The sequence below is a fragment of the Nansenia antarctica genome, assembly GCF_963989245.1.
Source record: "Nansenia antarctica genome assembly, chromosome: 15".
Lineage (NCBI taxonomy): Eukaryota > Metazoa > Chordata > Actinopteri > Argentiniformes > Microstomatidae > Nansenia > Nansenia antarctica.
Window position 1 is genome coordinate 9,927,054 of NC_137685.1, and position 27,543 is coordinate 9,954,596.

Below are 27,543 nucleotides of genomic sequence, written 5' to 3' on the forward strand. Positions count from 1 at the left end.
CCAGGCCCAAGCCACAAACACACACACACACACACTGGGCCCAAGCCCTGGTAGGTCACACTGGCCCCAGCTCACACACACACACACACACACACACACACACACACACACACGTTGGTGTTTAGGTGTTATTATGATGTTATTGGTATCAGTTATGTGATGGTGTGTTAATGTCTCAGCTCTGCTGGAGGAGGAGAGGAGGAGCAACCGTCAGCAGACGGAGGAGTCGGCCAAGCAGATCCAGTACCTGCAGAGTGAGTCTGACCCCCGACCCCTGACCCAGACACACACCCAGCCAGGTCCCCTGTCATGTTCTGCTAGCTGCTTCTAGTGCTAGATACTAACTCCGCCCCCCTCCACCACCCCCACCGTCTGTCGGTCCTATAGGAATGTGGTTGCTACGAGCAACAGCATGATTGCTCCAGCGTTCCCCCACTGTACCCTCTGGAATGATGGAACATTCACATCTGTGTCATATCACTGATGATCCATCCTCTATCTGTCTGTCTGTCTGTCTGTCTGTCTGTCTGATGATCTGTCTGTCTGTCTGTCTAATGATCTGTCTGTCTGTCTGATGATCTGTCTGTCTGTCTGATGATCTGTCTGTCTGTCTGATAGCCTGTCTGATAACCTGGCTGGCTGGCTGATAACCCGTCTGCCTGTCTGTCTGTTAACCTGTCTGTCTGCCCGTCTCTCTCTCTAGCCCAGCTGCAGAAGCTGCAGGGGGACATGGAGGCCCTGCGGGAGCAGAGGGAAAGCACCATCTCCAGCACCCGGGAGGAGCTGTACAGCGCCCAGGAGGAGGTGCTGGTCCTGCGCCACGCCATGGAGACGGCCACGGCCGAGCGGGAGCGGGAGATCGCCGCCCTGCAGGGCGACCTGGGCGCCGTCACGGCTGAGCTGGAGAAGTGGCGCCAGTCTGCCTCCAACTACGAGCAGGAGATCAGCCGGCTGCAGGAGACCTTCCAGCTGCAGAGCCATCACCAGCAGAGGGCGACAGAGCTGCAGGGTTAGTATCAGGGTTATTACCAGGGTTATTACCAGAGTTAGTACCAGGGTTAGTACCAGGGTTAGTATCAGAGTTAGTATCAGAGTTAGTATCAGAGTTAGTACCAGGGTTAGTACCAGGGTTAGTACCAGAGTTAGTATCAGAGTTAGTACCAGAGTTAGTACCAGAGATAGTACCAGAGTTAGTACCAGGGTTAGTACCAGGGTTAGTACCAGGGTTAGTACCAGAGATCGTATCAGAGATCGTACCAGGGTTAGTACCAGGGTTAGTACCAGGGTTAGTACCAGAGTTAGTACCATACTTAGTACCAGAGTTAGTACCAGGGTTAGTACCTGGGTTAGTACCAGAGTTAGTACCAGAGTTAGTACCAGGGTTATTACCAGAGTTAGTACCAGAGTTAGTACCAGGGTTAGTACCAGGGTTAGTACCAGAGTTAGTACCAGAGTTAGTACCAGAGTTAGTACCAGGGTTAGTACCAGGGTTAGTACCAGAGTTAGTACCAGAGTTAGTACCAGAGTTAGTACCAGGGTTAGTACCAGGGTTAGTACCAGGGTTAGTACCAGAGTTAGTACCAGAGTTAGTACCAGAGCTGCATCACGCTCTAGTCTATTACAATTGCTTAATGCTCGAAGAATGTTCATAGGCTTAGATCATTAACACTGTAGTCCGATATGACTGTTAGATCATCAACACTGTAGTCAGTACGACTGTAACCCTGTCTGACTAACCTCAGGCCTCGATTGTCAGAGAGAAAGACACCACTCCCCCCATCAGAGAAACACAGAATAGAAGTCTGAATTCCTCTCTCACCACCATTCTGACTCACCCCCCCCCTCCTCGCCTTTCTCTTTAATGAAATATGAACAATAAGAATAGGAATTCCCCTGGAAAGGACATGACAAGAAACACACAGGAGGTGGAGACGCATAAAACACAGAGGAATATGAATGTCTATATATAATAGCATGATCTAATATTATTGTTAGATAGCAACATATTATGTCTATTGATGTCTGTGTGAGACAGAAAGAGGAGGTGCAGTGATTGAGATGTCTACAAAAATCTCTATAATAGTATTAGATGATAACATGTTATGTCTATGAATGTCTGATGTCTGTACGAGACAGAAAGAGGAGGTGTAGTGATTGAGATGTCTACATAAATCTCTCTGATATTATTAGACAATAACACATCATGTCTATGAATGCCTGATGTCTGTATGAGATAGAGGGCTAAGCCTCGTTAGACAGACGGACCTTTATGTCCTGTCCTCCAACCATAGCCTCTCCTCCCTGTCTCTCACAGCGGAGACACATGCTATCAATGACCTCCTCTTCTCCTGGGCAGAGCTGCAGCGTGTTGAGTTGGGAGTGTGTGGTATATCACGGCTGTGTGTGTGTGTGTGTGTGTGTGTGTGTGTGTGTGTGTGTGTGTTCTCCCCCTCCTCTCTGTGTATCGGCCTGTCTTTTACCGGCTCTGTCTGGCCACCATCTGTGCTCTCGAGCAACGTAGGAAATAACCCAGCCGCTGTGTTTACCAGAACATTATCTGCTACGGATGAGGGCACACCACAGGTTTGACCATAAAACCCGCCACGTTTAATTGTAGCACGTCGTTGACGGGGGGGGGGGGGGGGGAGAGAGAGAGAGAGAGAGAGGGAGGGAGGGAGGAGGCAGTTCTGAGCAGAAGCAGAGGTACGGTACTCTGCTGTACACCAATGGATATAAAACAAGATGGAGGCTGTTGTTAGATACAGAAAGGAGATGCTCTTTGAAAACGGAAGTATAGTGTTACGAGGGGAAAAAAAGAAGCATATTTTCACTAACGTGTGTGTGTGTGTGTGTGTGTGTGTGTGTAGGTGAGCTGGAGAAGCTTCAGAAGGACTGCTTCTGTCTGCAGGAGGAGTGTGAGAGCCTGCGCTCGGAGAAGAGCTCCCTGCTGTCGAGGATGCAGCGTCTGGAGACTGAGCTGGACAGGTGGGTCCACACGGTGTCACTGGCCGACGAGGTCATATCCTGTTCTACTTCCCCTTCCTGTCGCTGCCCCAGCCGGCCCGGCCGGCGCCTCGGCCTGCCAAGAACGCAGCTGTCAGGTTCTGGCCAGGGTCAGAGGCGTGGGTTGGGTTGGGGTTCGTTCCAGAAAGGTGCCCCCCCCCCCCACCCCCTCCTCTCCCCTTCTGTCGTGATGAACGGCCAGCCAGACTGAAACTCCTTTTTCACCTTTTTTCCTTTTCGTGAAGGCGTCCGTTTTCTTTTTTTCTTTTCCTCTCTGTAGAAGCCGCGTTTAAACGGACCGGAACGTTTGCGCTGGCCTCGCTGTCTGTCAATCCCACGTCTGCCTCGACAGTCACCGCCCCCCGGCCCTCATTCCCTCTGTCATCCTCTCAGGGGGGATGGAGGGATGAAGCTGGCAGGAGGGGGGGGGCGCTGACAGACAGCTCTCTGCTGGTCAGCATTAGGTGTGTGTGTGTGGGTGTGGAGAGGCCGGCAGAGGTAGATATGGGAGGCCCGGGGGACTCTTCGCAACGCACGGGACGGACCGAGGGGAACCGACGGTGTCAGACACGTCGAGGCTGTCGGAGGGAAACGCGGTCGCGGTCACGGTCGACGCCGTTCCTCATTCCGTCCTGTCCGTCACAGTGAGCCCCTACCTCCCGTTTCCACCTCCACCAGCCTCCCCTGGTGTGCACTGGGAGGGAGGGAGGGAGGGAGGGAGGGAGGGAGGGAGGGAGGGAGGGAGGGAGGGAGGGAGGGAGGGAGGGAGGGAGGGAAAGGTGACTGGGGAGAGGAGAGAAGTGGGGGAGGAGAGGAGAGGTGTCAGGGGCCTGTCATCATAGCGTGGGTAGACTTGAGTGCTGACTGAGGACCAGCTCTGCCTTTCCTCTGTGAGGGAGAGAAAAAAAAAAGAGGGAGAGAGGGAGGGGCACACATCAGAGAAGAGAGGCTGAGTCAGGGCCCCACACCCCTAACTAACAGTCTCATTTAGAGTTGTGTTGCCGCAACGGCCAAGCATCATCAACGTCATCATCATCATCAGGCTGTGATGTAAGCTACAGCTGCGGTACCACAGCTTTAGTCGAGGCCCATTGTTCAGCCCTTGTTGGGTGTTACTGTTTATATGGTGAGACTGTTGGATGGAAACGTGTGTGTGTGTGTGTGTGTGTCTGTGTGTCTGTGTGTATGGTTCTGACAAATGCTTGTTGCATTTTTAATGGATCTAAATTTGGGCTGGAGCTGATTCCATAACAAAGAGCCTTTGTATTTGCTGCACCATTACAGGCCCGCAGGGGTGTGTGTGTGTGTGTGTGTGTGTGGTTGGTGGGGGGGGGGGGGTTTGATCAGATGTCCTTTCACCACTCTACATTGGCTGTACTGTCATCTGTGCTAAAATCCTGTGTGTGTGTGTGTGTGTGTGTGTGTGTGTGTGCGTGTGTGTGTGTGTGTCTCTAGTTCCTGTGCAGGTACTCCTAAGCCTTGTCACTTGTCTCTGTGTCCTGGTTCCAGGGACAGTGTTGCCTCTGTGCTTCCTCGCTCAGCCTGTTCACTGTCACGGCTGTTTGTCTGACCCCAACACACAAACACACTATGTGTTTAGTGTTCTAACCTCTAACCGCCGTAGAAGGACGTGCATGACGGCATCATGTTTGTGACTGTAGATGACACACTGCTTCCTGTGCAGCCACCCCAACCCCCTCCCCCCCCCCCTGCTGGGGTGCCAGCCAGGGTAGTGTCTTGGGGCCTGACCTTTTTCTATTTCAGCCATCGTCAATTATCCACCAGTAGTAGCAGCAGCAGCAATAATAATACATTTATTCTGTTATAATGCTTATAATAATTCTGAGTAATCAAATATCCAACAAAGATATTATCCCCCCTCTCACCCATCTCTCTCCCCCTTCTCTCTCTCTCTTACCTCTCCCCCCCCCCCCCCCCCCCTCCTCCAGTTCTCGGGAGCAGAGTGCCAGGCTGAGCAGCAGCCTGCAGGCCCTGGAGCGTACCCAGGGGGACCTGCAGACCCGTCTGGGCTCCCTGCAGGACCAGCACCTCCAGGACGCCGGCCACCTCCGGACCCAGCTGGCCCAGGCCGACACGCGCACGCAGAGCCTGCAGAGAGAGGTAGGACGCACACACACACACACACACACACACACACACAATCTCTGCATTAGTTGGCCCAGGCCGACAGCCTGTCTCTCCGTCTGTCTGTCTCTCACCCCTCTCTCCCCCTTTTCTCTCTCTCTCTCTGTCTCTCTGTCTCTCACCCTTTTCTCTCTCTCTCTCTCTCTCTCTCTCTCTCTCTGTCTCTCACCCCTCTCTCCCCCTTTTCTCTCTCTCTCTCTCTGTCTCTCACCCCTCTCTCCCCCTTTTCTCTCTCTCTCTGTCTGTCTCTCACCCCTCTCTCCCCCTTTTCTCTCTCTCTCTCTGTCTCTCTGTCTCTCACCCTTTTCTCTCTCTCTCTCTCTCTCTCTCTGTCTCTCACCCCTCTCTCCCCCTTTTCTCTCTCTCTCTCTCTCTCTCTCTCTCTCTCTCTCTCTCTCTCCCTCCTCCTCCCCCCCCCCCAGTATGAGGACACCCAGAGCCTGCTGACAGACCTGAGGCAGCGCTACGAGAGGACGGAGCTTGAGAAGCGGAGCATCAATGATGAGCTGGAGCAGTGCAAGGTCAACCTGCAGCTCCTGCAGGACCAGGGCAAGAACGTGAGTGTCTGGGTTTGGGTCGGAACCTCTGCTCCTGCCGTGCGTGTCTGGGTTTGGGTCTGACCAACAAAGGTTGTCTGTTCACTCGACGCAAAAAAAGGATTTGCACATTGAAAAATGTTTGTCACTTTTTCAATTAATTTTTGAGGTTTTATGGTAATAATCCATAATCTCTGCTTACTTCTTGCTTTGGGTGAATTGATATGTGACAGGGTCTGGTGAAAAAGTCTCCACGTAGGGCAAGGTCATTTTTCAGTTTCTTTTTTTTACAGATTATGAAAGTGCAGATTGTAAGCTTTCAAATGATGTGTCATACATTGAAAATAGTTGAAGATATACTTATTAGAATGTTGGTACACCTCAAACAGATAATTGGAGAAAATTGCTCTGAAGCAAAACACGCGGCTACCTAGCAACTAAAAAGAAAATAGCACATCACAACATGCTGATAGAACATCAACATGCAAAAAACACAGAACTACACATAATCAGATGATCACACAGTTCTCGCTTTTGAACACGTCCTAAAACGTAAGTTTGTTTACAAGCCAGTGAAGCCACGTCTCACTAACCCAGTAGCCTACGAAGCAGGACGGCAGACGATACAGTGAATCCAATTCACAAATTATGAATATTTTATGATCCTAAAACTGTTGTTTGTTATATTGAGTGGGCTCTTCGACACTTAAACTTTCGTAATATGAAAAAAAAAACGGAAACATTCTTTTTAAAAGAAGCTTTTTGGTCGTTTTAATTCATTTCAATTACTTGAGAATTCCACCATGCTGACCTTTTCACCAGAACATGTCACATATTGAAATGGACCTTTAACTCTGATGTACCTCGGTAAAGGAAGGACAGGACAGTTGTGAGACAGGACATGGCAGAGAGTGAGACAGGGCAGGGCAGAGAGTGAGACAGGGCAGAGAGTGAGACAGGGCAGAGAGTGAGACAGGGCAGGGCAGAGAGTGAGACAGGGCAGGGCAGAGAGTGAGACAGGGCAGGGCAGAGAGTGAGACAGGGCAGAGAGTGAGACAGGGCAGAGAGTGAGACAGGACATGGCAGAGAGTGAGACAGGACATGGCAGAGAGTGAGACAGGGCAGGGCAGAGAGTGAGACAGGGCAGGGCAGAGAGTGAGACAGGACATGGCAGAGAGACAGGGACAGTTGTTTTGATGCCTCTGGCATCTCTGGAGAGCAAAGTCCAGCCCACGTAGACCGTTGATAGAGACACGTTACACAATATCAGTTCTGGTGGCTTTCCAACCCGCGCAGCAGGTTCCAATAGGCAGTTCTATCTCGAGTATTTATATGTACGTAGATATGTCGTCTTCTTATTTTGTTTTTGTCTTTTTATTTTAACTTGTTTTGTTTGTTTTATAAGTAGGGTTGCGAAATTCCTGTAAGTTTGGGAAACGATCCCATAATATGGAAACGTTGGAACTTATCGGAAATATTACAGGATTTTTTTAACCCTAGTTTTCACACAACATTTGTAGGCAGGTCTGGCACAGGAAAAGTACAGTAGCTTTTGATTAGATTAGATTCAACTTTATTGTCATCGCAGTACAAGTACTATACAACGAAATGCAGTTTAGCATCCAACCAAAAGTGCAAATAGTGATATAAGAACATGATATAAATACAACAAGAATGATAGTGATAGGTAACTATGCAATATACAGTATGTGCAGAGGTAGTGTTGTAAACATCAGTTTAGTTTAGAGGTATATTCAGTTATGAGCTACATAGGTAGCTTGTACAGTGTGGTCTTTTATGTACAGTATCTAATGTGCAGAAGTATGAAAGAAGCTATATCAAGAGACATGTGCAATATACAGTATGTGCAACGGTAGTATTGTAAACATCAGTAGTGCAAAGGTTATCGAGTGATCACATTTTCTCTCCTATTTTTTTATTTGTTGTATTTTTGGAAACCAAACGTCCTAATTATTTTCTGCTCCGTGGGCAGACAGGACAACCCCGTCACTACGCCTGTCCCTCGCTACAGCCCCTCACCGCCCACTGCCAGCCCCCCACCACTACTAACCCGAGCCTCTGCCCCGTAAAGACATAATCACACTTCTATGTACACAATCACACCATTGCGGGAAATCTAAATCAAGAAGTAGTCCTAACTGAAATACAGTGTAGTCGTGATCTGAGCTGTGATCAGCCCCTGGCAGTGTGATTACCTCCTCTCTCTCTCTCTCTCTCCACCGCCCGCTCGCCCTCGCTGTGTTAGTGTTAGTCCGTCAGCTTCTAGATGTGGACATGTACCTGTGGTTGTTGTCGTTGCCTCGGTAACGTTGTGGGACTGTTCCTTTGTGTTGCTGAGTCGCACCTACTCTCCCCTCCCTCCCCCCCCTCAACCCCTTTATGGTTTATGAATTTATTATTATTATTATTATTATTATTATTATTATTATTATTATTATGCTTCTATCCTGCTAGCCCTCCTGAGTTCCTCCCTTGACTAGTCTTATGATTGTTCTGATTGTGATGAAGGTTGATTATTCTGAATGTCCCTTCCTTCTCTAGCCATCCATATTGCAGCCTGTCCCAGCTATTGCCATTGGCCTCATCCTGGCCCTGCTGTATTGGTGCTTGGGCCAGTTGTGGTAGACAGGTACAACAGAGCTCCTGTAGACTGTGTGTCTTGTGTGCGTCTGTCCCAAATGCCTTCTGTGCGTCTTCATCTTCACCATCGTCATCATCTTCACCATCATGGCCGCTGTCGTCTTCCTCCTCCTCCTCTTCTTCGGGTTTATTAACAGTGCATGGCAACCATCCAGTCAGCTGCTTGTGGGGGGGGGGGACACTCACTCCGTCGTCATGGCACCCAGGGTGTGTGTGTTGGTGTTCACACTAGTGTACTATGGAGAGCGGAGCCGTGTGTTTTGGCTGTGTGTACTTTGTAGTATGCTAGTGTGGATGCCAGGACGCAGATTCAGCCTTCCTACTAAACACCTCGTTTAAGTCCTGTCTTGCTTGGGTCACTAATATATCCATTATCTTTTTGGGTTTTCCAAAGTATTATTTTCTTCAGTTCTTGCTTTTTGATCATCATACTTTTGCTACTTTTTAATTTTTTCCTTTTTTATTTTAATGGATAAACATGGCTCTTCCTGCTTCCTCCTTCGGGGGGAAAGGAAAGTTGTTTGTTTGTGTTTTTCATTTTATTTCTCTCCTGTGAGGTAACTGGCTCTATTTTTATACTCTCTCTCCTCCCCTCCTCTCTTTTTCTTCTCCTCCCCTCCTTTCTCTCTCTCTCTCTCTCTCTCTCTCTCTCTCTCTCTCTCTCTCTCTCTCTCTCTCTCTCTCTCTCTCGACCGTCTGATCTGTCTCCGCCCGACCGTGGTGAGCCTGGAAGGCCTGGTTCTCACTAACCTTGTCGTGTGTGTGTGTGTGTGTGTGTCTCTCTCCCCCCCCTGCAGAGTGGATGGAGTCCCTGGATGCCTGTTGTCGCGGTGATGGTTGCCGTGACCGCTGCGGTGCTTTACCCCAACTTCTCCAAGAGCAGCAGGATCTGAGAAACAACCTCATACGTTTCACACACAACACCCCTCAGAGGCTCCACCCCCCCCCCCCCCCCCCCACCACACACACACACCCGCCCCCCCCCCCCCACTCACAGGGGGCTCCAAACCCCTCTGGCTGGCCGTTACCTCCTGTTCAACACACACACACACACACACACACACCTGTTTGAGGGGTTCCACACCCGGACCTCTGCTTTAACTGTATAAAGTAAGTGTATATATATAGAGACAGAGGGGGGAATAAAAGATGTAATTTCTACCGTAGATGACAGTAAATACTATATCAGCAGTTGGTTTTGTTGGTTGGTTGGTTTGTTTTGTTTTCTGTTCTTTATCAGTTTGATGGGGATTATTGGTATTAAAGTGGCCTAAACTAGGCTTTGTTTTCCTGACTGGTACCAAACCTTCTCTCTCCTGCTCTTTTTCTGGCCACCGTTTAGCCGAGGTCCTTCCTGTGGGGTTGCCATGTTTGAATGTTATGATGGTGGGATTCCAAAATCTGGGTTTCATTAAAGCCAAATCAACAATCTGATTTATTACTACTCTTCGTCGGGCACTAAGGGGTTAAACGCCTGCTCTGCTCTAACCGACTCGAGAGGTGTGTGAGAGAAGTCGAACGAACACACACACACACACACACACACACACACAGAGTCTTTGTTGAAGTGCCACTCGTACTTTTACAGAGACGTTTCACAAGAACAAATAAGTTCTTGAGAAGAACATTTTAAGAAAATGAACTAAACAAGCAATCACTTAATAATTGAGTCCTTTGTGGTGTGTAACTGTCTGTTCAGACCGACGTGCTTCTGAGCGCCGTATGATGGTAATGTCTGTACATTGTCTTGTTTCTGTGTATTGTAAACTATGAACAAAAATATTCATAATGTTTAAAAACACTACAGTACATAGACTTGTAAAAATGTAAAGTTATTCGATGTGCTAGAGTTATTTTGGTTAATGTTAGAGGTATCCGCCTCTAGCGATAGGATAAAGATAGAAACCCCCAAGTTTCCATGGGAACAAATCACTCACACACACACTCACACCCTCTCCGTAGCACAGATCACTACTCAACCAAAGGGTCTGGGACTCTCTGCTGCCTCCCCTCCGCTCTCCTGTCCTGACTGGGTTTGGCCATGAAAGCTTTGACGACGCGTCTGTCTGACAGTTGGTTTAGCTCTGCTGTGTTTTGAGTCTTCTTTAAAGCACAGGAATGTTGAAGGGAACCAACCAACTCTGTGTGGTGGTGACACAGGTGTGGAACCAACCAACTCTGTGTGGTGGTGACAAAGGTGTGGAACCAACCAACTCTGTGTGGTGGTGACACAGGTGTGGAACCAACCAACTCAGTGTGGCGGGGGGGGGGGTGGCGGCACTGGGGTGTGGAAGCCAGAGATCTACTTGACTGTACTGAGACTGTAATTGATGAATGATGTGGGTCTGTATGTGATGATGATGTTGTGAGGAAGATATGTGAGTATAGAAACATGGACTGTTTGGTGATTGGTTCACCTTTGTGTGTGTGTGTGTGTGCTGCGCTGTAAATAAACGCTCTGACTGACAGAGCAAAGAAGCTGTCGGACCCTCCTGCTACTGTCACCTGTCAATCAACCATCTCACGTCTGTCGCCTGCCCTGGTCTCTCTGCGGTCCACTGCTGCCGAGCGCTGGATACCAACAAAGAAGACATGTTTACCAAGTACCCTGGGCGGTGCAGCAACTAAGGGGTTAACGTTGGAATCCATTATTGCGCAGCGGAACATTTGGAACCTGTCATTATCTCTCCACTCGACGAAAGCTCCAAATAACTGCTACATTATCCGATGGCCTGAAGGACTTTCCCCAAGATTCCCTTTTCAGAGCTTTGAAATCGGATGTTTTGAAATCTTCTAAGTCTGTCTGTTAGAATGTTGAACAGAATGCAGTTGCAGTCAGCCACAGTGTGTATGTATATATGTATGTATGAATGTACGTGTGTGTAAATATATACATTCTATACACAAAATAAAAGTTGAATTACTGTGATATTGGTCACATCATACCACGGGCTGCTGGAGTCAATATTCAAAAGGACGTCTGGATGTTTGGGCTTCTCATAACACCAACACCCCTGAGCCCCCATTTTTTAGTTTTTACTCCATAGTTTGATTGAACTTTATTCAATTTGAGTTTCAGTCAATCGGCATCACATTTTAATTTTGGGTTTGGTTTTGTTGATTTCAGTTGGTTCGTGGATTGTTTTGTTTTATCCCCCACACACAGTATCATGATTTCTAACTGTAATACAGTTTTTTTTATTTGGTCACTAAATTCATATTTTATAGTTTCATATTCATATTTCTCAATAAATGCATGTGTGTTCTATTCACAATTTCACATTTGTACTGACCAACAAGGGAATGATGAAAATGAAAATTAGAATAATTCAATGCATAAATGTTAATTTCCACTGGTTTTATTAGACTAAGGAAGCTTTCAAACTATTTAAGTTAGAGGTGTTCAGTATAGTGCTGTGGTTTCGACCATGGACCGGTCAGTGTTTCTGTGTTCTGTATGTACCAGATTGTTAGGTGTTTGTTACCGAATCACACATTTCTGGAGTAATGTCTATTCAGGAACTTTGTCATTTTCCAAGATTTTCAATTTGCTCCTCCTGAAAACAAACGATTGAAGCCACCCCAGTCACTACCAAACCCAGACAGTGGTACAACCTCTCCTCTCCTCTGTACATAGTTTTTGTTTGCAAATATTGTTCAGAATCTTAACTTCAGAATTACATTTTTTTAAGTAAATAATTGTTTAAATTCTATTTTGTAAAGAAATGGAAAGTTACACTAGAGTACATATTAAAAATATTTGCACTAACACACGTGGATGTGCATGATTTTAATAAAAACGACTTTACTCTCCTCAGACTGTCTTGTTCATTCTACTGTTCAGTTCTCCCTGTGGAAGGCTCTGGCTGAGTCCTTTCTTCTTTATTAAAGACCTCTTTTAAGTCCTCTTTTAACTCTTTATGCAGCACGGCCGTTGCTGTGTTAGTGACTCATGACTCAATGTCTGCACCTCAGCAAACAGCCTAGAGAAGAACCTGCTTTCTTCCCCCTGGAGGTCACAGGTAAGTGTGAGAGACAACATTTGGGAATAGACGTCATGACCTATGAGCTGACGTCAGTCAAACAAGGCAGACAACACACAGCTATTCTATTGTTTTTAACCTACACCACAAGATGGCACCCCCGAACAATGGGTCTCATGTCCGCTTCGTCTTTGTCTTAAGTCCAATGGTACAACTGTAGGCCTACAATAGCTTTCTTTGACCGTACACGTATGTGTTGGTTAGATAACTCTTATTCTGAGACACAACAGAACAGCAGACATTCTGACTCAGAACACATTCTAATCTCCACACAGCCAGAGGTATCTGTGTCTGCATTGTTCCTTGGTTAGCAATCAGCCCCAGGACCTTGAACTCAGCACAGGCCATCTTCCTGCTGTGGTGGGAGTTCATCTATGAGGAAACACTGCTGGTCGTGATAGTGGTGTGGTCTGTGGCAGGGGAGGCTGGGTGGCGGTATGAATCGGAGGTCGGACTCATTGTAATGCATGGAACGGAATCAGGAATGGTTTGACAAAGAGCTCGTCCTCCGATGTCTACCTCTATCAGCTGCTACTGTTACTGTTAGGTGAAGCTAACCTAGACACGCTGATCTTAGGTTAGTTTTGTGTTATTTCCCTCTAATGGTTTAACGTCAGGATTAGTGACCTTGGTCTTTGCTACAAGCAACACCAACTTCACACTCCATGGCACTAAAGATGCCCTCAGATGCTGATCCTGGGTCAGTTGTGTTAGGTTTTTTCTCTCTAATGGTTTAGGGTCAGGACTAGGGCAGGATAAACTAAGCTGACCCTAGGTCACTAGAGGAGCGACCCCACCCTGGGGCTTCTTCGGTAAGCCAACAGGAGAGTCATTGACTTACAGTCACAGCAATGGGGACATTCCAGTGAGCAGATGAGCTGTTCCTGAGTCAGTAGATCCACAGCCTTTGACAGGAAGTTCCCCTCCCTGCCCTGTGGGTGTGATTACTGCAAGAACCCGGGGCGTCTATTGCCACACATCGGCGAAGACGTTGTCTCAAGCGGGAGCTCCATCAGCATGTCAGTCTTCAGTCAACATCTGGATGGCTCTGGGGCAATCCCACTCATATTTTTTCTTTTTAATGACAGATATAGTAGAGATTATGACAGGAAGGGTGGGTGAGAGAGAGAGGAGGGATGACATGCATGATATGTCCCCGGCCGGAATCGAACCGGAGACCCTGCGGTTACATGGTCAGCGCTTAACCCGCTACGCCACCTAAGCGCCCCTGTACAGCACTTTCTACACCTCACATTCCACCACTGCAGTTAGCCAGTTGACTTTTGAAAATGATTGTGAAACAGCTCTTGATATTTTGTGAGGAGGAGTGTCTAGTCGTTTGTACTGGACTTTTGTTTTTCCAGAACATTTAAGAAAGCTGGCTGGTGAAACCCTTGGTCCCGCTTTGTGAGATAAACCACAGCTGTTTGCGTGTGTTAAGTAGGGAGGGCGTCACGTAACAGACAGACAGGTGTCATCTAGCCTAGAGACAGTCTGGATGACGAAGGTGTTTCATGAGTCAGAGCAACACCGGTCCAAACACACACACACACACACACACACACAGGGCCTGAGGGTATGAACTCTTGGGCAGACTTAGGCGACAGAGCATGACACACACACACGCACACACTCAGATAGACAGACAGACAGACACACACACGCACACACACACTCAGATAGACAGACACACACACAAACACACACTCTCTATCACTCAGACACACACACACACACACACACACACACACACACTCTCTCTCTATCACTCAGACACACACACACACACACACACACACAGCCCAATGAGGTGGGACACCATGACTGCATCATTCTGGCCTCTTAGTTAGAGTCTCTTAGAGCCAAATCATGTATCACTAGAGTGTAAAAGGATGGTAAGTACAGTGCCAGAGATAATGGATGGTTTACACACACACACACACAGCAGGCCAGGCCGGAGATCTTGCGCAAAATATTTGTTTATGCCTTAAACAAAGTCAACAGATGAACGTTAATCTTGAGAGGGCCATGATGTCATACTGTAGGATTTGGAAAGCTGAACAGCTGTCATTGGCTACGGCAGGCGTGGTCCATCTCTCTCTGTCTGTGTCTCTGCTACAAGCTGTGATGCAAGGCTAATCCACCCCAGTGAATCACCCAGATCATGCCCTGACCGCCCCACACTGGAGGCCCTGTCTCACTGTGTCTGACATGCCAAGAGAGGAGAGAGGAGAGAAGCCAAGAGGAAAGAACTTTATATATAATATTAGAGATAAAAGCTCTTTATCCTAAAAATAAATATTCAGCATTCTATCAACACAGAGGGTGTGTGTGTGTGTGTGTGTGTGTGTGTGTGTGTGTGTGTGTGTGTGAGTGTGTGTGTGTGTGTGTTGACATGTTGACAAGGTTATGCTTGATGAGGTTAAATTTGATGTGGTTAAGCCCAATGGTCACTCTTCCTCTTCCTCCTCCAATTCCTCCGCCTCCCTCACAGTCAATGAAAGACATCAGATCAAGATGATATGGGGCCATTTTTCCATCATCCTTTTCATATTTTTGTCTTTACACCAAACATACGGCGATTATAGGGCCTACACACAGTTAGACCTTGTCAGATAAATTGTTGGGAAATCACTAATTTTGAGCAAATTGGCAACACTGGGCATGCAACACTTTTAGAAAGATATCTTCAATTGTAAAACTGGTTTCAAAGCCTACCCAGCCACGATTCAACGATAATGGAAGTTGTATGTATCAGTATGTATAATACTAGGGCCTATAGTTACAAATCGTGAGCTTAGAATGAGAAGGTTCTATCTCCGTTTAGAATGATAAGGTTCTATCTCCGTTTAGAATGATAAGGTTCTATCTCCGTTTAGAATGATAAGGTTCTATCTCCGTTTAGAATGAGAAGGTTCTATCTCCGTTTAGGGTAGTTCCGAGATATTGAGCATCAAAGTTTTTACATTCCATTATGTTTGGTGAGATGGAACCTTTGTATTTTATGAATTACTAACTCAAAAATGTCAACATTTGAAAAAATAACACCACACTGGCATTAATAAACACCTAATGGATCAGACTATGTCAAAAACTCAATTTTGACAAAAATGGAGATCCTAGATTAGAACCTTATAATTCTAACGTCACGAAATTAGGAAACGATAGACAGGTGTTTCTGACCCGTACGTGCCAGGAGGAGGGCGGAAAAGTGAAAGTGGCGTGGCGTCATCTGTGGGTAGGCAACACGCATGCGCAAACCACTCAGGCGCTGAAAGACTCCAGCCTGCGGGGCGCAGTGCGTCTCACACCGACCTCAGAGGAGCAACTGAACTCAACTCTGTTAAACTCCCAAACTCTCTGGAAACCTAAAGTACTGCCGAAAATGCCGGTGACAGAGAAGGACCTCGCCGACGATGCACCATGGAAGAAGATCCAACAGAACACCTTTACGCGCTGGTGCAACGAGCACCTGAAGACGGCCCACAAGCGGCTGACGGACCTGCAGATGGACTTCTCTGACGGCCTGAGGCTCATCGCCCTCCTGGAGGTCCTGTCCCAGAAGAGGATGTACAGAAAGTACCACCCCCGGCCCACCTTCAGGCAGATGAAGCTGGAGAACGTGTCCGTGGCGCTGGAGTTCCTGGAGAGAGAGAATATCCGTCTGGTCTCCATCGGTAAGTTAGTTGGACTTTTTATTGATAAAGAAAAGTTGTTTATTGATAAAGAAAAAGTCACGCGGTCCGTTCCCACCTCGTTCCCAATCTACCTTTCATTGTGCGCTAGGCATAATAGTCCGTTCTGGTTGATCGCGTCAAAAGCGCACAATTACATGTGTTTTTTCAGGTTGTAATATTGGAATAGCACCTGTTCAGAAAGTTCCCATAATAACAGTCCCGTCAATCAGCTGGGCGGTTCAGACTCAGGTGCGCTGCGCCTCTCACGCACCCCGTGACTAAGGTTCTATCTCCATTTTTGTCAATTTTTAAAAAAAAAAATATTTACATAATCTGATCCATTAGGTATTTATTAATGCCTGTGTGGTGTTATTTTTAAAATGTTGACATTTTTGAGTTAGTAATTCATAAAATACAAAGGTTCCATCTTCCATCTCACTAAAAACTTTGACGCTCAATATCTCTGAACTGCCCTAAACGGAGATAGAACCTTCTCATTCTAAACGGAGATAGAACCTTATCATTCTAAACGGAGATAGAACCGTATCATTCTAAACGGAGATAGAACCGTATCATTCTAAACGGAGATAGAACCGTATCATTCTAAACGGAGATAGAACCGTATCATTCTAAACGGAGATAGAACCGTATCATTCTAAACGGAGATAGAACCGTATCATTCTAAACGGAGATAGAACCTCATCATTCTAAACGGAGATAGAACCTTATCATTCTAAACGGAGATAGAACCTTATCATTCTAAACGGAGATAGAACCTTATCATTCTAAACGGAGATAGAACCTTATCATTCTAAGCTCACGTCCTGTTGACGAATGAAGTAGATAGAGGGTAGAGATCAGATGTGTTGCTTGATGCAATGTCGTGTTGTGTAACTTGTGTTTTTGAAAGGTGCATCTCGATGTTGATTTATTGTCGTATCTTTAACTAGGATGTCCCACCACAGTAACATCTTGACTTGCACTGACTTGAAGAGTTCCACTGCCAAAAAGTGGACTGTTTGTTTGCCCGAATACATGTTTGCGCAATGAAAAGTAGTTGTAGGCCTACAGACAGTTATCATCATTCTGTCGAGATGATTTACAGCATCTCATAAAGCCAGTGTTATCGTTGTCAAGATGATGGATGTGCTATCTGACTCGAAGTACCATTTTGTTTGTGTGCATCAACATCATTAAAAAGTGTCTGTCAGTCAACACATATGGAGGGTATGTGATGACCCCAGCAGGGGTCCAGACAGAGAGGAGTGGGAAGCGACTAGTGAGTGTTTTTTGTGGTCTTTTTATTCCCTCTTTGTTCGTCTCGCTCACTTCCTCTCATTCCTGCCTCTCTGTCATTTAATCCTTCTGCATCATGCGAATCTATCTCATTCCCCTTTGTATCGACCCCCCCCCTCCCCCCCTCTCTCTCTTTCTACCAGTCGACACGTGTTGTTTGATGATGAATCAGATGGTTTATTGGTGTCATCGTTCTGTATTAAAAGGCAGAGCAGCTCAGTGATTCAGTGATGTGCCAGCAGCAAGTTGCACACCTGTATGACAGAGAGCCGAGCCGAGCAGAGCAGAGCAGCTGCCATCACAAAACAACTTGTTTGATCAATTCAGAGCCTCTTACTGAACTGAGCTCTGTGTGAACGGGACCCAGCCCTGCCTCGGTTATTCCTCTGATCCACCTTAAGTCGTTTATTCATTACAGCCGACCGTTGCCGTGGAAACGCACGTCTTGATGTGCGTGTGTGTGCGTGTGTGTGTGTGTGTGTGACCTCACCTGAGAGACACCCCCCCCCCTCCCTCTTGAGGACTTCAAAGCCGATGACTAAGAACAACTGGAGCCAAAAGTTTTTATTGGCGCTGTTCATTTGAACAATGAGAGAACATTACTGCTGCCGAGGCTGGTGAGGCTGGAAGTGAGGCAGCGCTACCTTTGATCACACACAGCCCAGTGTCTGAACGGAGACGTAAGACTGGTAGTGTGTGTGTGTGTGTGTCTGCCTGTGTGTGTGTGTGTCTGCCTGTGTGTGTGTGTGTGTGTGTGTCTGCCTGTGTGTGTGTGTGTCTGCCTGTGTGTGTGTGTGTGTGTGTGTGTCTGCCTGTGTGTGTGGGTGTCTGCCTGTGTGTGTGTGTGTGTCTGCCTGCGTGTGTGTGTGTGTGTGTGTGTGTGTGTCTGCCTGCCTGTGTGTGTGTGTGTGTCTGCCTGTGTGTGTGTGTCTGCCTGTGTGTGTGTGTGTGTGTCTGCGTGTGTGTGTGTCTGTCTGCGTGTGTGTATCTCTGTGTGTGTGTCTGTGTGTGTGTGTCTGTGTGTCTCTGTCTGTGAGTGATCAAACGCTGCCCATTATCTTTCAGGAGCAGATGTTGTGTAAATATGAGTTGCCAATGACGCACCAGGTCAGGTCAGTGCAGCCGCCTCACCTTGGCTTCGCAGGAAACTAGGTGGTTCAGGCCAGATCCTCTGCAGGAGTTATTGATTGATTGATGTGGAAAATATGACAACAATTGCAGGCCAGCTGGTTCACGTCGCCTGGTCTGATCAGATCAATGCTGGTTCGTGTTTAAAGTTCCAAGAACTTGACATGTACAGTACGACCAAAAAGCTGTGAAAAGACTTGACTTGCGTCAGCCTTGAGGTTAGCCTAAGCTAAGGCTTAGCAGCACCAATCACAGCCTTGTCCCTGTTGACTCAGACCTCCGCTGGCTTCACTGAACCTGAACAATAACAAGCCTTGTTGCATCGTCACGGTTGCCCTGCCGCTGGCTTTATGACACATGCCCCACAATGCCTGTTTACTCAGGAAGTGGCAGGATGAGCTGAGTGGGAGAGGGAGTTTACACAGCCACTTCCTGTCTGACCCATCCTTCCTTCCTGTTCACACACTGAACCGTGAGTTCTTATCAGACTCCAGGAGATATAAATAGATTGTTGGAGCGGGTGACACTGACCACGCTGACACTGGTCACCAACATGATCAATAAGGACTTTCCGTGGCCTGTGGTGGTCCAGTGGTCTAGCACTACGGCCTGGGGTGGTCCAGTGGTCTAGCACTACAGCCTGGGGTGGTCCAGTGGTCTAGCACTACAGCCTGGGGTGGTCAGTGGTCTAGTACTCCGGCCTGGGCTCGTCCAGTGGTCTAGCACTACGGCCTGGGGTGGTCCAGTGGTCTAGCACTACGGCCTGGGGTGGTCCAGTGGTCTAGCACTACGGCCTGGGGTGGTCCAGTGGTCTAGCACTACGGCCTGGGGTGGTCCAGTGGTCTAGCACTACGGCCTGGGGTGGTCCAGTGGTCTAGCACTACGGCCTAGGAGGGTCCAGTGGTCTAGCACTACGGCCTGGGGTGGTCCAGTGGTCTAGCACTACAGCCTGGGGTGGTCCAGTGGTCTAGCACTACAGCCTGGGGTGGTCCAGTGGTCTAGCACTACAGCCTGGGGTGGTCCAGTGGTCTAGCACTACAGCCTGGGCTGGTCCAGTGGTCTAGCACTACGGCCTGGGCTGGTCCAGTGGTCTAGCACTACGGCCTGGGGTGGTCAGTGGTCTAGCACTACGGCCTGGGTTGGTCCAGTGGTCTAGCACTACGGCCTGGGGTGGTCCAGTGGTCTAGCACTACGGCCTGGGGTGGTCAGTGGTCTAGCACTACGGCCTGGGTTGGTCCAGTGGTCTAGCACTACGGCCTGGGTTGGTCCAGTGGTCTAGCACTACGGCCTGGGGTGGTCCAGTGGTCTAGCACTACAGCCTGGGGTGGTCAGTGGTCTAGCACTACGGCCTGGGTGGTCCAGTAGTCCAGCACCATGGGCTACCATGCACACATATGCTCATCTTGGCATGGGTTAGAATCCAGCCCATGCCCTGTTGACATCTCTCCTCCTTACTTTCCTGTCTCTCTCCACTGTCTATATCCAATAAAAATGCATATATGAGTGGGACTGCACCACCTTCATGCGTCTTTAGTGACGAGTCAAACTGAACAGAGATGTGAGAAAGGACGGCGTCTGGAGATAAATGTTAGGGTCAGAGATTCAAGCATCACATATTAAGGAAAGACCCCTACCATCTCTGGTTGTCAACTGTTTATAGAAAGACCCCTACCTCTCTGGTTGTCGACTGGTTATAGAAAGACCTCTACCATGTCTGGTTGTTGACTGTTTACAGAAAGACCCCTACCATTTCTGGTTGTCGAGTGTTTACAGAAAGACCCCTACCATCTCTGGTTGTCGACTGTTTATAGAAAGACCCCTACCATTTCTGGTTGTCGAGTGTTTACAGAAAGACCCCTACCATTTCTGGTTGTCAACTGTTTACAGAAAGACCCCTACCATTTCTGGTTGTCGACTTTCTACGGAAAGGCCCCTACCATCTCTTGTTGTCGAGTGTTTACAGAAAAGTGTCGCTACTGGCCTCATCTGCAGTCTTTGTATCCCAAACTCGTGTTTTTAAATCAAAAACATTTCCTCAATTTCAAATTCAAGGGTTTTTTGAGGTTTTTCTATTTCTAGAAACGTATCGATCACGTTACAAGTATGGGTTGGGTAATAAGCGCGGTATCTTGAGCGTCTCAGAATAGCCGCAGTGGTCTTCTTGAAGTCGTTGAGGTTTGGTTTTCCGCCTCCCCACTTCGCTACGGGCTGAGTCAGATGCTATGGGGTTACCATGGCTTCGGTGACGTCGCCGAGCATGGTTCTTATTTTCCAAGGTTGGAAGGAAATGACTCGTCTAAGTACACTGGAAGAAGTGAACATGACCACAAAGGCGGCGTGATCTCAGCCGAGTGCGTCCAGACGTGCTGGTGCAGGACCTACGGGACAGAGCTGCTGCTGTCGCCGCCTGCTGCTGCTGGTGGACAGTGAGAGGTGGGGTTTCAGGTCATACTCAAAAGATGTTTGGCTCTAGAAATGACACGGTGACATCATCATTTCATTAAGCGAGCTAGGTGGAGCGTTCTCTCCATCTCGTTGGGTCCTCCTTGCCTGTTTGGTCCTCTCAGATCTCCACAGAGTGTCTCGAAGGAAAACGCTGGGGCCTGTTTCTGGATCTTCACGTTAACTGCAGCAATACTACTAACCCTGTAAAGCTGTCCCTCCTGTAGCGAGTGAGGAGGCTGGTTCTGTAGTGAGGAGGCTGGTTCTGTAGTGAGGAGGCTGGTTCTGTAGTGAGGAGGCTGGTTCTGTAGTGAGGAGGAGGCTGGTTCTGTAGTGAGGAGGCTGGTTCTGTAGTGAGGAGGCTGGTTCTGTAGTGAGGAGGCTGGTTCTGTAGTGAGGAGGAGGCTGGTTCTCTAGTGAGGAGGCTGGTTCTGTAGTAGTGAGGAGGCTGGTTCTCTCTGGTGGGCTGTTTCAGGTGTCAGGCTGTAGCAGCACAGCAGTAGCAGACAGTAAATCTGCTGGTGTGGAGAGGCGGTGTGAGGCGGACGCCAACCCTGCTCTCTGCTGGGACAGGCTGGGCTATCTCACACACACACACACACACACACACACACACACATTGGGCTATCTATCACGCTGGCACGCACGCACTCGCGTGCACACACACACACACACACACACACACACACACACACCAAACCCCATAGCTTCGCCTTGTTAGAGGGGTGACCTTTGAGGCTGTTGAAAGTGTACACACACGCACACACACACACCCACACACCCACACTCCCTGGCTTCTTGCAAACAGAAACCAAACAAATATGAGCCTCTAGATAGTGTGGTCATGCTTGTGGAATTCAGTGGTGTTTTACTGCCTCTGATCAGCACTGCAACCACAGGCCACCACAGCCCCCTCCCTCCCCCCTCCCCCCCTCCCCCCCTCCATCCCTCCCTCCCTCCCTCCCTCCCTCCCCTCCCTCCTTCCTTCCCTCTTCTAGACTTCTCTATACATCACACACTCCCAATAAATCACACACTTTTCATTTGAAAAGAGAGCCCGAGATGGGGAAGATTGGCCTGAACCACACAATGTTCTGTGTCCAAGTTAATATCAATAGATTTATGTTAAGCTCAATGTTAGCATTGTCAGATGTTTGTCTGTGTGTGTGTGTGCATGTTCATGTGCGCATGTTACTCCATCATGGAGGTTTGGGGTTAGGGTCCACCTTGAGACCCCCGCCCCCCCCCCAGCCTATCACAGTGTCTAATCTCAGCCGTTTGATTTACTACCGTCTGTGAATGTGGAGTCCATAGTCTGTACTGGGGGGGCGGGGAGACCTCCACTGTGTACACACGCTCACACACACACACACACACACACTATTTCAACAGTAGCCTCCTTTAAAGAGGGAACACAATACGTACGTGGGAGGGAGAGGATACTGTCAGACACTTCTGAAACCATTATTATTTAAACAAACATTCATAAATCCAGTGGGTCTAGAACACATTCCTTTCTAAGTTACAAGTTCTAGAATAATCGTTGGTTTGTGTGTTTGTCGGGCACTCGGTGACACATGAGCAGAGAGCCAGAGAGGGTGTGAGGCCTCCCCGCGTCCCCCTGTGTTCAGCCTCCTCTGCCGGGGAAGAATTCAGCACCAGAGAAGAACCCAAACCGAACAGTTCCCTGGTCCAGGCGGTCAAAACAGCCCCGACAACGTCGATGAGGAAAACCATCTGTTAAAAAAACCAGCCGTAACAGTTATTATTTGACCAAAAGGGAATTTGTACGACTTGTTCTGGACGACTGTTCCGCTCCTACGATAAGTGTCTGTGAATTGAAGTTCTGTCCAGACAAGTTGAGTTAGGAAATGGCCTTTCGAAAACAAAACATGACATGACATCATCACACCCTTCCGTTGATCCGTTAATCGTACGTCTTTGTTTACGCTTCCCACCCGTGGAGCTGCTGCTACTGTAGAACGACCTGTGGCATCGCTGCTCTGCTTCCTGCCCTCAGGGCGTCACTATGTCATTGCATTTGTGTGTGTGTGTGTGTGTGTGTGTGTGTGTGTGTGTGTGAATTGGCGGGTTTTGTTTGACTAATGTCAAGCAGGAGGGAACACGCCCGTGGTAACCTTCACTACGGGGCGTGTCGACCCGCAGGGACCTGGCCTGGTTGGGAAATATGAAACATTCTGAATTGTGAATAGATCATCGTTACAACATTCAGATCAGCATTACAACATTCAGATCAGCATTACAACATTCGAGTTGTGAATAAATGTTTTGTAATGTTGTCTTCCAACCCCCTGGCTCTCTCGGTCTCTCTCTGTGTATCTCTCTGTGGGTTGGGGCTCTCCATCTCTAGTCCTGTTGGTGCTCTTTGTTCCCCTGTATTTCACCCACACACACACTCACACACTCACACACTCACACACACACACACATACACTCACACACACACAGCTCCCCTGCACAGAACAGTCCAGGTCAGCCAGAACAGAGTGGTACTATGGTGTGTGGCAGGCAGCGCTGGCCTGTGAGATGTCTTACCTCCATGTTAAACACACATGGAACTGGCAAAGGAAGGGAGGGAGGGAGGGAGGGGAGGAGGGAGGGAGTGTCCTAGAGAAGAGTAGAGTGTGCAACTAGTTTAATCACTAAGAGCACTTTGAACCCCCTCGTCCCCTCTCTAGAATGTGAATGACCTGGGGGATCATTTATAAACGTTGCGTACCCACAAAAGAAGCGGACACCACTTTTATGCAAACTTTGGGATTTATAAAAAAACAAACTTGGCGGGAGGATGCGCGGTCCTCCACTCTGACCCATGTACGCACATAAACCGGAGAAATGAGCAACCGCGACTCCGATGGCAGAAGGATGAAACCCTAACCCTAACGTTTTGAAATTGATACCATTGTGTAAAGTAAATCGAAATATTACCTCACGTATTATGTACGAAGAGTTCCCTGGAGTGCACATAAAACATATATGTGCCCACTGCTCATATCTTAACTATACATATCTTCGCCCTCGTCCTGTACATATCACACTGTACATATTGTCACGTTTTCTTTGAGCAGAACTGTTGCGCAGAATTTCACTGGGTAAAATGTCTTTTTTTTTCTTCTTTAGATTAATATTAATTAGGGCCAGTTCACTGACCATTTATAGACAACTATGGGCATTGAAAGGGTGGGACAAGATGCTAGTTCACGTGCGCAAATGTTTTAGTTATTATAGTTATAATTATATTATATAGGCTTATAGTGTTCTAGGTGTTATAAATCTGAATATTTGTGGTGGAGAACCAGGGGTTTGATGAACGTGTGAACTGCACCGTTCTCTGACAGCAGACTGGACCGGGCTGATATGGGGCAGAAACAGAGTCACTGGTTCTTATCAGAAGTTCAGGACCAAAGTTTGAGAACAGGGCGTGGTGGAGGTGGTGCGACTGGGTCGCTGCTGAAGAGAGGGGGCGAGAGAGAGAAGGAAAGAGAGATAATTGTCAGTCTCCCCGTCTGTGAATTATGAACCAGCGGGCCGGAGGTGTGGAAACTCTGCTGCAGCTTTGCACAACAACAGATTGTATCTGCCTGCCTGGATTACAGAACCTTGGGTGTGTGCTGAGAAAGAGAGGGAAGAGAGAGGGGGGAGAGAGGGAGGGAGGGAGAGAGAGCTTCGAGTCCATAAACTAGCTTTGTCACTACAACTGTATCTGAGGGAGTGTACCGGGGCTTTCTGAAGTCACTTTTACTTTCCAGTAGAGTGTGTGTGTGTGTGTGTGTGTGTGTGTGTGTGTGTGTGTCTGTGTGTGTGGAGATATCTGGTGTATAGATCAGTGTGTTCTTCAGGTAGGACGATGCTGCAGAGAGGAGAGCCCAGCCTTCAGAACTGGCCTGACAGGATCTGCATGTCCCTCCCAGGCATGGCCCTGTGACCTCTGATACACACACCCGCGTACACACACACACACACATATGTACACACACACACACACACACACACACACAAACCGTCCCTAGCCCAGGGCTGTACTGGTGCGGGGCTCCAGGCTGTGTGTTCAGGAAGGCTCTCCATATCCTGCCTCCTGGGAGTCTTCCTCCAGGCTCAGCCTCATCTCTCACACACACACACACACACACACACACACACACACACACACACACACACAGATCTGGACTTCTCATTACTACTGTACCACCACAGACAGACAGGCAGTCAGGCGGGCAGTGGTGTACCTGAGCAGGGCTTGTTAGCAGTAACCACAGGAAGAATACACACACACACACAGAGGAGGGCAGTGGAAAGGATGTCCAGTATGCTATGTCAGGAGAGGTGGAGGAGGAGGAGGACAGGATCACTGGGGTTGATTGGTCAGGCGCCCAGAACCACAAAGAGCTGCATGGGTTCATTGTTCTGACCCGCCCCTGCTCACGGATAGGGACAGTGCATTAATAAAACAAAAATAAATTGTAAATATGCCAGAGTTAGCCCGAAAGCTAGTTTTCATCCGCAGTCCCTATGCCATGATGTTGTATACGGCTCCCTGGAGGAAAAAAGTACATTTAAAAGATAAAATATAGGTAGACCTAGGAACAAAAAAGTAGACAGGACAAGCATTTAGCTTAAGGGCATAACATAGGGGGTTAAAAGAGCATACATTAATCATAGGCGGTTAAAAGGAGGGTACATATAAGCAGAGGGTTAAAAGAGCATACATTAATCATAGGCGGTAAAAGGGAGGGTACATATTCGGTAAGCAGACTAAAAGCAAGCAACATATACGCACGGTAAGCAGACTAAAAACAAGCACACAGACTGTACAGGTAAGACATGTTAGGCGGTACACAGACAGGCGGTACACATGACATACAAGTATAGGACAGGACATTTCAATGTTGGCAGGTGTGTGTGTTGATCATCCACTGTTTTAGGTGCTTTCTAAATGATTTAAAGGTGCCTAATTCTTTAAGGTGCCCTGGAATCAGGTTTCACGTGCCCCTCTAACTGACCAGGCAGACTGACTAAAGGCACTCCTCCTAAATGGGTTGGTGCAGTCCCCTCTGGTGACACCCCTTGTGGTGCGTGCTGTACTTCCTGGTCGTGAGATGAAGGTGTTAAGTGGTGGTGGGGCTAAATTGTGGATAGTTTTATAGACAAGGCAGAGGTTTGTGTAGGTTTTCAGATTGTCCCAGCTTAGAATGTTGTGTTTCTGAGGTGAAGCCAAGTTCTGAGGTCAGAGGAAATGACACCGTTCCTCCCCTCCATGGCCGTGTGTGTGTTCCCCCCATCCTCTCTGGCTTAGGCTGAGGGCGGTAGGGTCTGAGGGGGTAGGGTCTGAGAGGGTAGGGTCTGAGAGGGTAGGGTCTGAGGGTCCTTCTCTCCGCTCCCCGGTCCCCAGCTTCCTGAGGCTTCTCCTGCCTCTGTGCTGTGGCTGGGTAGGGGTTCTGGATGTGTGTGCGTGTGTGCGTGTGTGCGTGTGTGCGTGTGTGCGTGTGTGTGTGTGTCCACCTCCTCCCCCCTCTCCTCTCCTGAGGGTCTCTCTCTCCTCTCTACAGACAGGCTAGGTAACCTGTCATTCACCAAGTTGGCATTGAGAGAAGGGTGTGTGTGTGTGTGTGTGTGTGTGTGTGTGTGTGTGTGTGTGTGTGTGTGTGTGTGTGTGTGTGTGTGTGTGTGTGTGTGTGTGTGTGTGTGTGTGTGTGTGTGTGTGTGTGTGTGTGTGTGTGTGTGTGTGTGTGTGTGTGTGTGTGTGTGTGTGTGTGTGTGTGTGTGTGTGTGTGTGTGTGTGTGTGTGTGTGTGTGTGTGTGTGTGTGTGTGTGTGTGTGTGTGTGTGTGTGTGTGTGTGTGTGTGTGTGTGTGTGTGTGTGTGTGTGTGTGTGTGTGTGTGTGTGTGTGTGTGTGTGTGTGTGTGTGTGTGTGTGTGTGTGTGTGTGTGTGTGTGTGTGTGTGTGTGTGTGTGTGTGTGTGTGTGTGTGTGTGTGTGTGTATTTGCCCTGTGCCTGAAACCTACAAAGAGAGAAAAAAAAAAAAAAACACAGCAAAGCATTCCAAGGTCAGAGCAGGAAACCCACTCTCCCGGTTGGCATGGCGATGCCAGCAAACAGTCTGTGTGGTTTCTGGAGTGGCCGTTTGACCTTAACCAGACCTGGCGGCATTCCATTGGTCGACACTGTGAGGGCGTGACGCCCCGCTGCTGGTTAATAATGACGTCACTGCGGCGGAGGGGTGAAAGGTCGTGACCTCCTGGGCCCCCGGAGTGAACCTGAGAGTTCTGGCTGATCCAGATGCTGTTGAACTGAGAGGCTCTGTGGACCAAGACATGGACATACCATAATGATAGGTTGAAGTAGTCTTTCTCCCTTCTCTTTCTCTCTCTCTCTCTCTCTCTCTCTCTCTCTCCCTCGCTCTCTCTCTCTCTCCCTCCCTCCCTCTCCATCTCCTCTCTTTATCCATCTCTCCTCTCCCCCCCCCCCCCCCTCCCCTCTTCCCTCAGCTGTCTGACCACTTACAGTGAGCTGTTGCAGGCGGCACAATCGATTCTCCTCGCTGGTCTTTAGCCTCCTGCCGTCGGCCAATGAGACAGCAGTTAATGTGTTACT

General features: G+C 48.4%; 2 protein-coding genes across 6 annotated transcripts in view; both read left to right on the forward strand.

Annotated features, from left to right (window-relative positions):
- Positions 1-9,275, forward strand: part of slmapa (sarcolemma associated protein a) — a 76,719-nt gene extending 67,444 nt beyond the window's left edge. For all 4 annotated transcript variants that reach the window (XM_080545694.1, XM_080545695.1, XM_080545696.1 and 1 more), the window contains 7 exons: positions 180-254; positions 704-1,009; positions 2,868-2,985; positions 4,953-5,124; positions 5,571-5,705; positions 8,247-8,334; positions 9,143-9,275. In XM_080545694.1, coding sequence (XP_080401820.1) covers positions 180-254; positions 704-1,009; positions 2,868-2,985; positions 4,953-5,124; positions 5,571-5,705; positions 8,247-8,330 — 890 coding nt within the window. In that variant the 3' untranslated portion in view covers positions 8,331-8,334; positions 9,143-9,275. The remainder of the gene's footprint in view (positions 1-179; positions 255-703; positions 1,010-2,867; positions 2,986-4,952; positions 5,125-5,570; positions 5,706-8,246; positions 8,335-9,142) is intronic.
- Positions 9,276-15,773: 6,498 nt separating this feature from the next.
- flnba (filamin B a) overlaps positions 15,774-27,543 on the forward strand; it is a gene marked incomplete at its 5' end in the record, with an annotated part of 76,604 nt that continues 64,834 nt past the window's right edge. For both annotated transcript variants that reach the window (XM_080545687.1, XM_080545688.1), the window contains one exon: positions 15,774-16,065. In XM_080545687.1, coding sequence (XP_080401813.1) covers positions 15,774-16,065 — 292 coding nt within the window. The remainder of the gene's footprint in view (positions 16,066-27,543) is intronic.